Raw genomic sequence first — 13,301 nt, 5'->3', positions numbered from 1 at the left:
AAGCAGCATGAAAACATTTGGGTAAACTAATGCCATTACATACAGCAATCACTTTTATTCTTCAACATGCTCTATTTCTCCTGATGAGTAAAACAAAAGATGTTAATAACAGGAAAATGCATGAACCGGTTAACATAAACTGTTTTTAAAAAAATTATTTCAAACAGAATGATTAATTCATACTTGAAATAATGGCAACTGGTGGTTTTTCCCCGCTACGAGTGAGCTCAAATTTAAGGACGATCTCCTTTCTTTAAACCATTTGCGACGCAAAACTCCTTCAATCCAACTTGAATATAGTAGAATATGCCCGAATGATTTGCGAACTTAACCTTCCATGATCCTTCATTTTCAGCGTATTTTAAGATCATTTCTCCATTACTTAATCCATTTGCTAATGCATAATTCTTCGGAATATACTACAAAAAACACATCAATTATTCCCACAAAAAGATCAAAGCACGAGGATTTCAAAATCATTGCATTACCAAGCGATTTCCTGAGTCGCTACTTGATTCAATCAAAGCCTTAATAAATCACGGATGCTGATCAGTAGTATTGATCTTCTTCATTGCTGCAAATTATTCATAAATAGATTCATAAGCATTAGATGCAAACTGACATCTTAATTCGATTAATTACACAAATCGTATTAACAAAATGCGCCTACATTTTCTTGATGGTTTTGTAACTTGATTATTTGAATACTCCCTTTCGCACCAAGACGTGTCAAAAACCATGGTATCGAAAAGCATATTCCCTTGATGCTTAAAAACCACAACATCAAATTCTTGGACACCGTTTACTCTCACGAAATTATCCCAACCTTCGGTAAACGCCCAATCGATCATCTTCACACGCCATTTCTGACACCCTCGTTTCAATACGACCGTTTTGTTGTTTCTTCGGCCTTTTATATATTTTCGGTATGATACAGGTATCGACTGCAAATGCGCAAACTAGTTAAAGATGCTTTACAAGATTGTATGTTACCGGTCAACAAGGAGTTTTAGAGAGAAATTAGTGACCAGTTGGAACGTGGAATCGGAAGGAGGTTTAATGAACTTGAAGAAGTGGGAAGGAGATTCATAGTTGCTTAAAGGACCTCTCATGGCTGTCTGATACGATATGATATGAAGAAGAATAAGTTGAAGAAATCTTGGATTAAAGATTAACAATTAGTAAAAGATGATCATACAATATTAATTCCAATTAGCGAAATTAATCGTGTAAACATATATATAATAAAAGATGAAAAAAGATAACAATTTGTTCGATGAAAACCCTAAAATTCAAGACGTACGATTTGAGTTCACAGCATGTACATGCATTTTCATGACCAAACAAAACAGAAAACAACGAAGAACTGAAAATACGAAATTACCCGTGTTGGATTGGATGGGTAAACGTACTTCAATTCAATGATACATGTTGATGTTGTAGTTTGAAAATGGCGGGAACGAATATTAATTACGTACCTTACTTGGAAGGAAGCGAGAACTAGAAGACAAGAACGAGTTATATATATATATGGTGGTGGTTCTTGGATATGGTGCTGTGTATTGATGAATTTATTGGGTAATCGTTGAAATCAGTAACAACAATTTATAGATCAAAATTGATAGAAGAATGAGACTATAATATGATATACATGTAGTTCTACCAAACTCTATTTTGGTATTTGGAAAAAGGCCAAAATGTCCAACTAGGTTTTCACAGAATGTCCATTCAAAATCCAGTTGGCTCGTTTACTTAATAATCATCATCTGACTAGATTTCTAACCAAACAACTTACGTCACGTGTTAATATCCCATCAAGACGCCTAGGTTTATTAAAAAATAAAAAAAACACACTATATATTGAGTTGATGGGATATTTTAGACGTTCTGACAAGATTTTTTTTTTGTGGCTTTCGAAGAGGTTTTGTCTTCCGCGAGATTTATCTCATCTTCCAATAAGATTTCATTTAAACTTTTGCTAACATTTATTTTTGTCACGTGACAGAATCTTGTTTGTTGAAAAACTTGTCAAGTGATGATTACTAAGTACGCGTGGATGTGGGATAGAAGTAGGGATGAGCATTTGGTACTTGGTACCGGTACTGAATCGGTACCAAAGTTTTGAGTTTCGGGATCGTATGGTACCGGTACCGGTATTTTCCAAATTGTTTCCTTCAATACCGATACCGTCCAGGTACCGGTACCAAGATTTGGCGATTTTCAGGATCGGTATTTTTGATACCGGTACGGTACCGAGCTCATCCCTAGACAGAAGTCAGGGAAACAATCTGATTAATGAACATATGTTTACTTTGACAATTAAAATAATTATTTTGTTCATTTTCCCTTTAGCATTTGGTTTGTACAACTCTTTGGCCAAGCTTAGATCCTTTTAAATGTATGTAACTTGAGTTTTACCGCGCGTTCAACAGTTGGTTGGTAAAATCATGGCGAGTCAGCACGAATTCGATCAGGTGCGGTTGCGTTTGTTATGCTATAAGCAACATCAATAAAATCCAATTGTTAAAACCCAAAAAATAAATTTGTCAAATTAATATTTAAAAAACAAAATATTTAAAACAACGTTTATTTGATCGGTAAAACACAAGCATTGCGGTCCTCGGTGTTGCTGGGGTGAGTCGGTAAAACCCGTGCGTTGGAAACCCGAGCGTTATGATGACAAATCGGCGCGAATTCAGTCAGTTTCAATTACCTTATAACCAACGTTGGTAAACCCAATCATTAAAATCCAAAAAATAAATTCATCAAATTAACATATAAAAAATCATAATATTTAAAACAACGTTTATTCGGTCTGTAAAACCCGAGCGTTGTAGTTCTCAGTGTTGTGTCGGTGAGTCGGTAAAACCTGGACGCTGTCGGGTCCGTGCGTTGCAGTGGTAAATCTACGCAAATTTGGTCGGTTTTGGATACGTTTGTTGCGATACCAGAATATAAAAAAAATCAATAAAACCCGGCGCTGGTAATAATCGAGGGTTGTCAGTCTCGAGCATTGCGGCGGTGAATCGGTAAAACTTGAGCGTTGGTGAAACCTGAGCTTTGTCGGTCATGGATATTATGGCAGTAAGTTGACACGAATTCGGTCGATTTCGGTTATGTTCGTTATGAATCGAACTAAAACAATAAAAAAAGTTGGTGTGGCACAACACTCGGATTTGGATACGTTTACTATGATACCAAAATTTTAAAAAATCAATAAAACCCCGGTGTTGGTAAAAACTGAGTGTTGTCAGTCCTTAGCATTTCGGTGAATCAGTAAAACTTGAGCATTGGTAAAACCCGAGCGTTTTTAACTTGAATATTATGACGGTAAGTCAACACAAATTCGGTTGATTTCAATTATGTATATTATGATATCACACTAAAAAAAATGTTGTGTAGCCAATGATGTGATGCCACTTGGACCAATAGATGGTCAAGCGACACCAAACTTAACAATTATTATATAGTAATAATTAATTTCTGATTTGTCATACAATAATGTCAAAGTTGTACTGTATATACGTAATTTTGTATTTCAAATAGTCACGCCACTAACATGCCAAAAATATTATAAATTACGTTAATATGAAATTCTTGAAAACCTTTGCAACTAACGATTTAACAATCTAACAATTCTTGAAAGTCTAACTTTTCTATTCTAGCGTGCGTGGTGTAATGGTAGGAAGTCTGGGTTTCTCAATGAAGATCCATATTCAATCTTCACAGACAACACTTTGAGGGTATGGGTGACTCAATGAAGGAATGCTGAGATCTTTAGATCTCCAGTTCGATCAGTTTTATCACCAGTAGGCCCTCATGCGAGTGGGTTTTCCCCGAAACTGGAACTGGAGATCACTTGGAGGCGCATAAGGGCTCCGTTCGGCTATGTTGGGCCAGCTGGCGGTGGCCTTTTGCCATTGGGTCACCCCGTACGGAGTACCTAGACAATTCGTTGTTTGTTAGCCGTTAAAAATAAAAATAAAAAAACTAACAATTTAACATAAACCTGTCATATCATACATACATAAACCGTAGTGAAACATAACATTTAAAAGTTATGTTTTTTTTCGAACGGCAACTTTCATTAAACAAGCTAAACTAGCAAGAAGCTAAGGCCGACAAAACAACACAATAAAAGGAAAGGCTTAGAAAGAAAAATTACACCATTCTCTCCAAGATAAGTTTTTGAACGACGATCTGTTCTTTATCCAAAGAAACGCCAAAGATTTAACGTCTTCAATCACCTTATCAACCGAGCTCTCCTTATTTTCAAAGATAGTTTGGTTCCTTGTTTTCCATATGCACCAACATGTAGTCATAATAATACCTTGTAAAACCTTTTTCTTTTTGTTGCAAAGAGGAGCTGTTTTGTGAATTATAAGAAGATCACGAATCACGAATGCGAAAATGGGAGGAATCTTACACCAAGAGCCAATACACTGCCAAACGCGATTTGCCATTTGACACGAGAGAAGCAAGTGATTTGCATTTTCCGGGCCTTCCTCACAGAATGAGCAGATGGTCGTGTTGACCGGAATGTTTCTAAAAGCAAGAACTTACCGAGTCGGTATCCGGTCCATCTCAGCTTTCCACATGAAAATATTTATTTTTTTTGGGATCCAATTGTTCCAACCCATTACAAATGAACCATTTAAACCAAAAGTATTAAACAAAACCTTTTTCATAGACGCCACCGAAAACTTTCCCGAAGGGTCAGCGGTCCAAACCCATTTGTCTAGTTGATCCGAAAGATTTACATGTTCTAGTAAATTTTTTAAATCAACTAATTCATTTCTTTCATCCCCGCTCAAAGACTTTCTTTTCCATTTCCACTTCCAAAAATGAATCCTCTCATCAAAGCAATCCACAAACATAACAATTTTTTTAGCCAGCGTTAGCAAAAAGGTTTGGAAAAGCATTAAAAAGAGGTGTCTATATTGGAACAAACCAACCAACCAACCAACAAAATACTACAACAAAGGCACCTCAATTTAAAGCAAACAGCAAAAGAGCCCTGTTTTAAAATCAATAGACACCAATGCTCTAGTTGTTACATACAACAGTCATTCTTCATCTTCAACATCAACATGGTATACTGGCATGCGATTCAGACTGCTAGGCGCTTAGATCTAGCACATAAAAGATGCACACAACATAAATATTGGTTGTAACAAAACACGAAGCAGTAGACAGTGTAGATGCACTTTTGATGTTTGATGTTATGAAAACCCTTAAATAATCAAATAACCAAAATCAATTTCCCATACCAAAACACTAGGAACTAATTACTTTGATTACTTCCAAAACTCGATCCCGAACACCCTTTTAACTACTTCAAGGTACTAAAGATATTACTTGGCTTTTGAGGTTAAACATGTTAACTTTCAACCTAAAAGTTGATGATCATATGGTTGAAGGCTGAACATAAAGCATATTAATTTTGCAAACTTGGAAGCATTATGTTTGACCTCAAAAGTCAAATGACCGTTAATGTAAGCAAGTGAAATATTACTGTAGAAAACTGCTATAGGTTTGATCCCAGTTTGGATGAGTTCGAGTTTAAAATGGTCTCCTTCTTTTAGGCCATTTGCAGTAGAAAATTCAAGCCATCCTCTTACTATGTGAGAGTAACCTTTCGAACTAATGTTTAACTCAACTGCCCACGACATTTGACTTTGACCATTTCTAAGAATCATCTTTCTGGTGCGTAATCCGCTTGACCTTGTAAAATTGATTGGAAGGTACTAAACCAGAATATTAATCACACATTTGCCATGATCAAACAGACATAAAAAAGGAATTTGTTAATTAAATTTCTAGTTACCAGATTATATCTACAATCAGACTTCAAACTGTCAATAAAATAAGGATGATTGTTATGATCAAGCATTGCTGTATCCTTCTCTTTTGGGATCTTCTTTAGTGCTACAAATTCATGAATATATTTATTAGCACTTGTCCAAAATCAAATCTTAATTTGATTTATATAACTTTTATTACTTGAAGATTCTGAAACTTGATTAATTGAGTATTCTCTTTCGCACCAAGAAGTGTCGAAAACAATGGTACTAAAAACCATATTCCCTTCATGCTTAAAAACCACGTACAATATCATATTCTTGCACACTATTTTCTCGCACAAAGTTATCCCAACCTTCGCCAAACGTCCATTCGATCATCTTCACATACCATTTCTGAGACCCGCTTTTCAATATGACTATTTCGTTGTTGCCTCTGCTGTTTATATGTTTTCTGAATGATAGAGGTATTGACAGCAAATATGCACATTTAGCATATATGGAAAGTAGAATGATAGCAAGAAAAAACTATGGAATACCCGTCGGGTGTTTGAAAGATCTCATCATTAATATTAAAAGTGTGCATGAAACCGAAAAAACCAAAAGAAAAGAAAGCGAACCGACACAAAAATCGATGGTTTGGTTTTATTTCTATACAAACCGTTTACGGTTCGGTTTTGGTTTTGCAAGAAATGAAAACTGAAAACGAATTTATAGAATTTTTTTTATGTAATTTATAAGAACTTAATAAACATGTAACTAAGATATTTTAGCATAAATGTATAATAATCAATTAGCTGTTAATGTATAATAATCGATCCCCACTTGTGTCACTTTGGGTGGATAGTGACAATTAAGGATTTGAGCGATGCCTTGTACAAGGCTGTCAGTTCAGAGTCCGAGCCCACCTGGGTTTTCGTCCCAGCGTGTGTTTCGCCAGAGAGTTCTGCTCTTGTGGCGGCACAACGACTGTCAAGTGGCAGCTAGCGGTATGGTTTCCTGGTGAATGCCCAAACCAAACTCTAAAGCCAGCGTGGGCCCGGTTACGACAGTTTAGTCTGGCAGAGTGGGGCATCGAGGTTCCCCAAATTTAGAGTGCGGTAGCATAAATACAAGAAAGTCGTAATTCTAAAAAAAACTAACAAAAAAATTTAGACCCGGGTTCATAATTTTCACCAATTTTTTTCTTCCAAAATTGAACCGAACCATAGTCACATGGATCGCGGTACGCTCCGGTACAGGAACGTGGTACGGGATCGCAATTCGTTAGGTCGCTAAAATTCGGTACGATGGGGGGTAGGCTCATTTCGGATTGCTTCGGTACGATATACCATATTATTCGGTACGATGTACCAATTAAATTAGGTGTTATTTTTGTACATGAAATTTCATAAATGACTTCAAGACTTAAGTTCAAAAGTCAAAAAAGTTACTTCAAAATTCAAAACATATTGCATAGCTTAGATGATAAAAGTCATAAAACTTAATAGTACCAAAAAAGATAAATAAAATAACAGTAATAAAACTTAGAAATTATTCCACCCTTCGTTTTTTCTGTTTACCTTTATCGTTCTCTTCATCCTTCTCTAGATTTTCCCATGCCATCTCTGCTAGCCTTGAGCTTTCCAAGTTTGAAGATTCGGGATCTATATCCCACTTCTTGTGTGGTCCTTCTTTATATGTTTCAGAAAACCTTGAAATCATACGAATATTAGAATGAGCATAAACAAGTTTGTCCGCCGTTTTACAATTAAGCCGGTTCCTCTTCACAATGTGAACGCAGGAATAGGTACTCCAATTTCTTTTGGCTGACGAACTACTTATAGGCTACGACAAGATCTTTTTTGCCACTTTAGCTAATTTTGGTGTTTCCGCACCATAAGTAGACCACCAATCAATTGCTTCCATTGTAACTGCATCCAATTGAGCCGCAGGTAAAGAATAAAGACCCTTCTTCATGTGAAACGTAGCAAACTGTTCTCGTAACAACGCCTGCTCAGCTTCATTTTCAGCAATGCGACTAAAAGCTGCCATGACCCCGTGTACAACTTCTTTATCATTGTTAAGTGCACTTCTTTCTTCACCACCCGGTGCTAACGTTTCAAGAAAACGCTTGTCATAAAATCGAGGACTTAAAGCAAATCCCAAACAATGTAAAGGTATTGACATTTTCTCCCATCTTTTCAAGACAATTTGTTCCACTTGAGGGAAATACAACTCATATATACTTCGCATCATCACGTCTTTGATTTCTCCCAACATACTATCCATCTTCTCATATATTTCACCCATTTTTGGGCCTTCACCATCACAAAATTTTACTCGCAGGTAAATAGGCTTTGTGATTTTTAGAATGTTTTCAACATCGTTCCAAAAACCATCATCTCTAATAGTGTCAACAACAGCCTGTGCAGCATTTCTAGCTTGTTCATCACCTTGTTTTGCCTAATCTCTCCAGGAATTTAGAGAAATTGTTGTAGAAAGAGCTTCTCTACAGAGGATTAGCCTCTTCAACAAAATGTGGTGAGAGGCAAATCGGGTTTTGGCAACCTTTAGTAGCTCTAACTTTGAATTTTCTCTAAAGACGGACAAAGCTTGTCCATGGTTCATAAAATACTTGACAACTGTTTTTCCTCTTTTATAGGTGTCTTCTAGCCAAAAGAACTCATTTGCAAAATCTTTGAAAATTAAATTTAACGTATGCACACAACAAGGAGACCAAAAAATATGCTTGTATACCTTTTCAATCTCCTTTCCAGCGGCTTTACAGTTGGCTGCATTATCCATCACAACACTTAGAACATTGCTTGAGCCGACAGATTCAATTGCTTGGATAAGAAATTCTGCAATGGCGTTTCCCGTTTTCTCCACCCCAGAAAAATCTTCGGCGTACATAAACATAGAACCGCGACAGTTTACAGCAAGAACATTTATCAACGGTTTGTGTTTAACATTTGTCCACCCATCGGACACAATAGGAAGACCATGTGAGTACCATGTGTCTTTAAATGGCATTAGCTCTTTCTCCACATCTCTAACGCATTCATCTAGTAAGACCGTTCTCGCTTTCTCACTAGATGGCGCTTTATAATCACTAGGCGCCCTGTTTATTGCGGTTACCATTTCTAGAAACTGTGGGTTGCGCAAAACATTAAACGGGATTCCATTTGCACATAAGGTGTTAAAACTACCTATATTTTTCAATTTATAATCCTTTGCATTATCTTATTTAACTTAATCCTGTTTATTGTGCATATGGGCCTATCTATCTTTTACACTTCATGGGCTGGCAAGGCTACACTAAGAAGAAACCACGTACCGATCGTATCTCCTAAGTTTGGAAGGGAGCGTCCTCCCTATTGTGAGCTGTCATTGTGGATTCTTAGCTCTTGCTTTGGAAACTCGCCTTCTGTTTGAAGCCTCACTGACCTATATATTGGCGGCTCCTCCTAAAGCTCCATAGAGTTGCAATACAATCATATATATTATATTCTGTCTAGGGTTTATTCCCTGATTATTATCTTCTAGTTTCAATTCAAGAATTGTATGCAACTTAGTGTTCTTACGTTTGAGAATAAACTGTGATACCTTGTTTTTGACATGGCATCAGAGCTATAAGGGCTCTAATATCGATCTTGGTTCATCCGCTGCTGTTTTCTGTCCATCGAAGGTCTGTTCCATCTTTCCGCTGCACTTAAGTTTGGAGTTGAGAATCATATCAGGTACTTAATTTTTGGCCTAAAATCAATAGTAATTGTTTTACTTTGAGTTCAGAGATTTAAAAAGAAAAAAACTGGATATTAAATCTCTTGAATTAAAATTATCTTTGGTTAAGTTTGTTTCTAATAGGGATTGATACTAATCGAAAATAGAGTTTAAATCCGAAAAAAGGATATTTTTTTTCTGATAAAAGTAATAAGATAGAAACAATCTGTTTGAGAAAAAAATATACATATCAATCTCGGTTAGAAACATGAACCGTCTCTCGTGAAATCGTGGTGAACATTGATATAAGTTGGAGCTTTCGTGAGCTGTTGAGTAACCCTGAGTAAAGGTTACAAACACCCACACTTGGCTGGAACACCCTAACTTGGGCGCCTCACGGTTAGATCATTCTATCTTTCGCCTTTTTTATTTATTTAGTTTTTTGTTATTTAGACAAATCTATATCCTGGTTTGTTTGTGCATCTATCCGTGCTTTCATCTATCTGTTTTTTGTGTGCTTGTTTACTGAATTATTATGGGGACCAATAACCATGAAACTCTGATTAGCAAACTGGATCCTAGTGATCCTTTATATTTACATGCAAGTGACTCGAGTTGTCTAAATATTATAAGCATTAAATTGAAAGGCACCGAAAATTACACAATTTGGGCAAATTCTTTACAACTTGCTTTACAAGCTAAGAATAAAACAGGTTTTATAAATGGTTCTTGCAAAAAATCTATTGAAAATGAGATTTTAGCCTCTCAATGGGATAGATGTAATTCGGTCGTCCTTTCATGGATCCTTAATTCTGTTTGTGAAGAGCTATATGTGGGTCATGTTTATTCAAAATTTGGTTATGAAGTTTGGGAAGAATTAAAAGAAACTTATGATAAGGTTGATGGGTCGGTAGTATTTGGTCTATATCAAAAAATTAACTCTTTGACTCAAAATGGTAGCCCTGTTTTTGATTATTATCATAAGCTAAATACAACGTGGAAACAATTTGATGCGATGGTCCAGTTACCTTCATGTACTTGTAATGCTTCAAAAGAATTTAATAATTTCACTCATTAGATAAAATTAATGCAGTTTTTAACGGGTCTTGATGAAATCTACCAACCTGTCAAAACTAGTCTTCTTACTCGTGATCCTTTTCCCACAATTAAAACTGCCTTTTCAATTATATCTAGGGAAGAGTCACATAGATGTGGAAATGCATCTTCTAAAAACACAAATGTTGGTTTTGTGTCTAAATTTAATCAAGTTCATGATAATAAAAAGAAACTCACTAAAGGGCCAAATCCAAATCTTAAATGCACCCATTGTCAAAAATTGGGCCACACTGTTGACAGATGTTTTAGTCTTGTCGGGTATCCTCAAGATTATAAGACCAGGTATGGACAAGGAAATGGTCAAGGAAACAGGGCTAATAATAAATCCGATATGTCTGCAAATTCTTCTACAACCAATAGTCCTACACTTAACTCTGATCAGATAGCTCAGCTTTTGGATTTGCTAAAAGAAAAAAACAGTGAAAAGCCTCAAAATTCAAACTTTGGAGGTAACTCCATGGGCCTTTTCTCTTTTAATGTTTATAGTAAATATATATTTGGGTTTGCTAGTTGTCCCTCAAATAGGTTGTTGACTCTGGGGCAAATCAACATATGGTAATGTCAGAAAAAAGGCTCATAGATCTAGTTGATGTTTCTGATTTTAACATTTCCGTTAAGCATCCGAATGGCACTAATGCTAAAGTTACTAAAATTGGTCGTTTAAAATTAACCGAAGGGGTGGTTTTATCAGATGTTTTTGTTATCCCTGAATATTATGTGAATCTAATGTCTGTCTATAAACTTGCTAGTGAAAATAAGTTACGTGTTTCATTTGATGAACATACTTGTTATCTTCAGGATTTGCACACAGAGAAAGTGCTAGTGACTGGTAATCAAATTGATGGTTTATATTTTTGTGGTGATGCCTCTAAACCTATTAAGGTGTGTTTCAATAGTCATGATGTTTTTAACTTATGGCATTCTAGACTAGGGCATCCTTCTTATCAAGTCCCAAATGTTCTAAAAAACGAGTTAAAAATACAAACCTATAGTGAAAATCTTCCCTGTGATATATGTCATAAAGCTAAGCAACATAGAGAATCTTTTCCATTAAGCGACCATAAATCATCTTCTGTGGGAGAACTTATTCACTTAGATGTTTGGGGACCATATAAGATAAATAGTTATGATGGATATAGGTATTTTCTAACTGTTGTGGACGATTTTTCAAGGTGCGTATGGATTTTTTTTGCTAAAACATAAAGATAAAGTCTTTGTCAATGTTCAAAGCTTTTTTAATTTGATAAAAACTCAATTTAATGCACCGGTAAAAATCTTTAGAAGTGATAATGGATCCGAATTTGTTAACAACCATATGTCCGACTTTATGAGGAACAATGGCATTATTCATCAAACCACATGCACTCATACTCCACAACAGAATGGAATAGTTGAAAGAAAACATAGGCATCTGTTGAATATTGCTAGAACCCTTTTATTTCAAGGGGATATCCCTCTTAGGTTCTGGTTTGAGTGTGTGCTAATTGCTGCTTATTTGATTAACAGGACTCCCTCTTCTATTCTTGATGGCAAATCACCCTATGAACTTATGTTTGGTTTTAAACCCTCTCTTAATCACCTCAGAACGTTTGGCTGTCTCTGTTTTAGCACTATTTTGAATAACACTGATAAATTTAGTAGTCGTGCAGAAAAATGTGTTTTCTTAGGGTATTCTCCCTTCAAAAAAGGATACAAATTATGGAGTCTTAATCAAGAAAAATATTTTTTTTTAGAGATGTAAAATTTTATGAAACAGTTTTTCCTTTCAAAGACAATAAGTTGTTAAAAGAAGATCTTTCAAATAACGAACCTTTACTAAACTCCTTAAATTTTTTTGATTTCTTTAATGATAATCAGCTAGACGTTTCTAATAGTGAAATACCCAATGATGAGGAGAGGGATCCTAGTAAGGTAGTCGAAACTGATCAGCAGCCTAGTGCCTAGTCTTACATCCGTGATGGCGAGGCTAGCTCACAGCAGCCTCATGGGATGACTGAAGGTGCAAGTGAGGCTGACAGTGCTGAAACTACCAATGCCACCACAGGCTCTCCTGAGGGAATTAATGATTCTAGTGTCCCTGTTAGAAGGTCCACTAGAAACCCTTCAATACCAAAAAAAACTACAAGATTTTATCATTGAAGGGAAAGTCAAATACGGAATAGAAAAAGTAGTAAACTATTCGAACTTATCTTTTGAAAATAAATGCTTTGCTACTTGTTTGAACAAGTCCGTAGAACCAAAAAACTTTTTTGAAGCCAAAAATGACGATAATTGGGTGAATGCCATGAATGAAGAGATGGAGGCCCTAAACAGAAATAACACATGGACTCTTGTTGACTTACCTAAAGGTAGGAAACCCATAGGTTGTAAATGGGTTTACAAAATAAAATATAAATCCACAGGAGAACTAGAAATGTTTAAAGCTAGACTCGTAGCAAAAGGGTACAGTAAAAAAGGTGTTGATTTTGATGAAACCTTCTCCCCTGTTGTTAAAATGGTTACTGTTAGGTCGGTGATTAGTCTTGCTGTTGAAAGCGACTGGCCTCTTTTTCAACTTGATATTAACAATGCTTTCTTATATGGTAGTTTAAATGAGGAAGTCTATATGTGCTTACCTGAAGGTTTTTTCTCTCCGCATGAAACAAAAGTTTGAAAGTTAAATAAATCTTTATATGGCTT

At 35.8% G+C, this 13,301-nt stretch overlaps 2 protein-coding genes and 1 long non-coding RNA gene across 3 annotated transcripts; 1 reads left to right on the top strand and 2 right to left on the bottom strand.

Annotated features, from left to right (window-relative positions):
- Positions 1–233: 233 nt before the first annotated feature.
- LOC143624926 (B3 domain-containing protein REM17-like) lies at positions 234–7,505 on the bottom strand. Its single transcript, XM_077095419.1, has 5 exons — positions 7,364–7,505; positions 5,828–5,928; positions 5,472–5,747; positions 738–944; positions 234–419 (listed from the first exon to the last, which is right to left on the bottom strand). The coding sequence occupies exons 1-5, from the start codon at positions 7,503–7,505 to the stop codon at positions 234–236; spliced, it is 912 nt and encodes a 303-aa protein (XP_076951534.1).
- A 123-nt stretch (positions 7,506–7,628) lies between these two features.
- On the bottom strand, positions 7,629–8,924 carry LOC143624925 (uncharacterized). Its single transcript, XM_077095418.1, has 2 exons — positions 8,541–8,924; positions 7,629–8,246 (listed from the first exon to the last, which is right to left on the bottom strand). The coding sequence occupies exons 1-2, from the start codon at positions 8,922–8,924 to the stop codon at positions 7,629–7,631; spliced, it is 1,002 nt and encodes a 333-aa protein (XP_076951533.1).
- A 1,603-nt stretch (positions 8,925–10,527) lies between these two features.
- On the top strand, positions 10,528–12,604 carry LOC143624959 (uncharacterized). Its single transcript, XR_013152197.1, has 3 exons — positions 10,528–11,071; positions 11,421–11,504; positions 12,129–12,604. It is a non-coding gene; the product is annotated as an uncharacterized LOC143624959 (long non-coding RNA).
- The last annotated feature ends 697 nt before the right edge of the window (positions 12,605–13,301 follow it).

The sequence above is a fragment of the Bidens hawaiensis genome, unplaced genomic scaffold, assembly GCF_021521415.1.
Source record: "Bidens hawaiensis isolate Kalapana, Puna unplaced genomic scaffold, B.hawaiensis_p1.1 tig00004003_1, whole genome shotgun sequence".
NCBI lineage: Eukaryota > Viridiplantae > Streptophyta > Magnoliopsida > Asterales > Asteraceae > Bidens > Bidens hawaiensis.
Note: the sequence above shows the minus strand (reverse complement) of the source record. Positions and strands in the feature narration are given on the sequence as shown.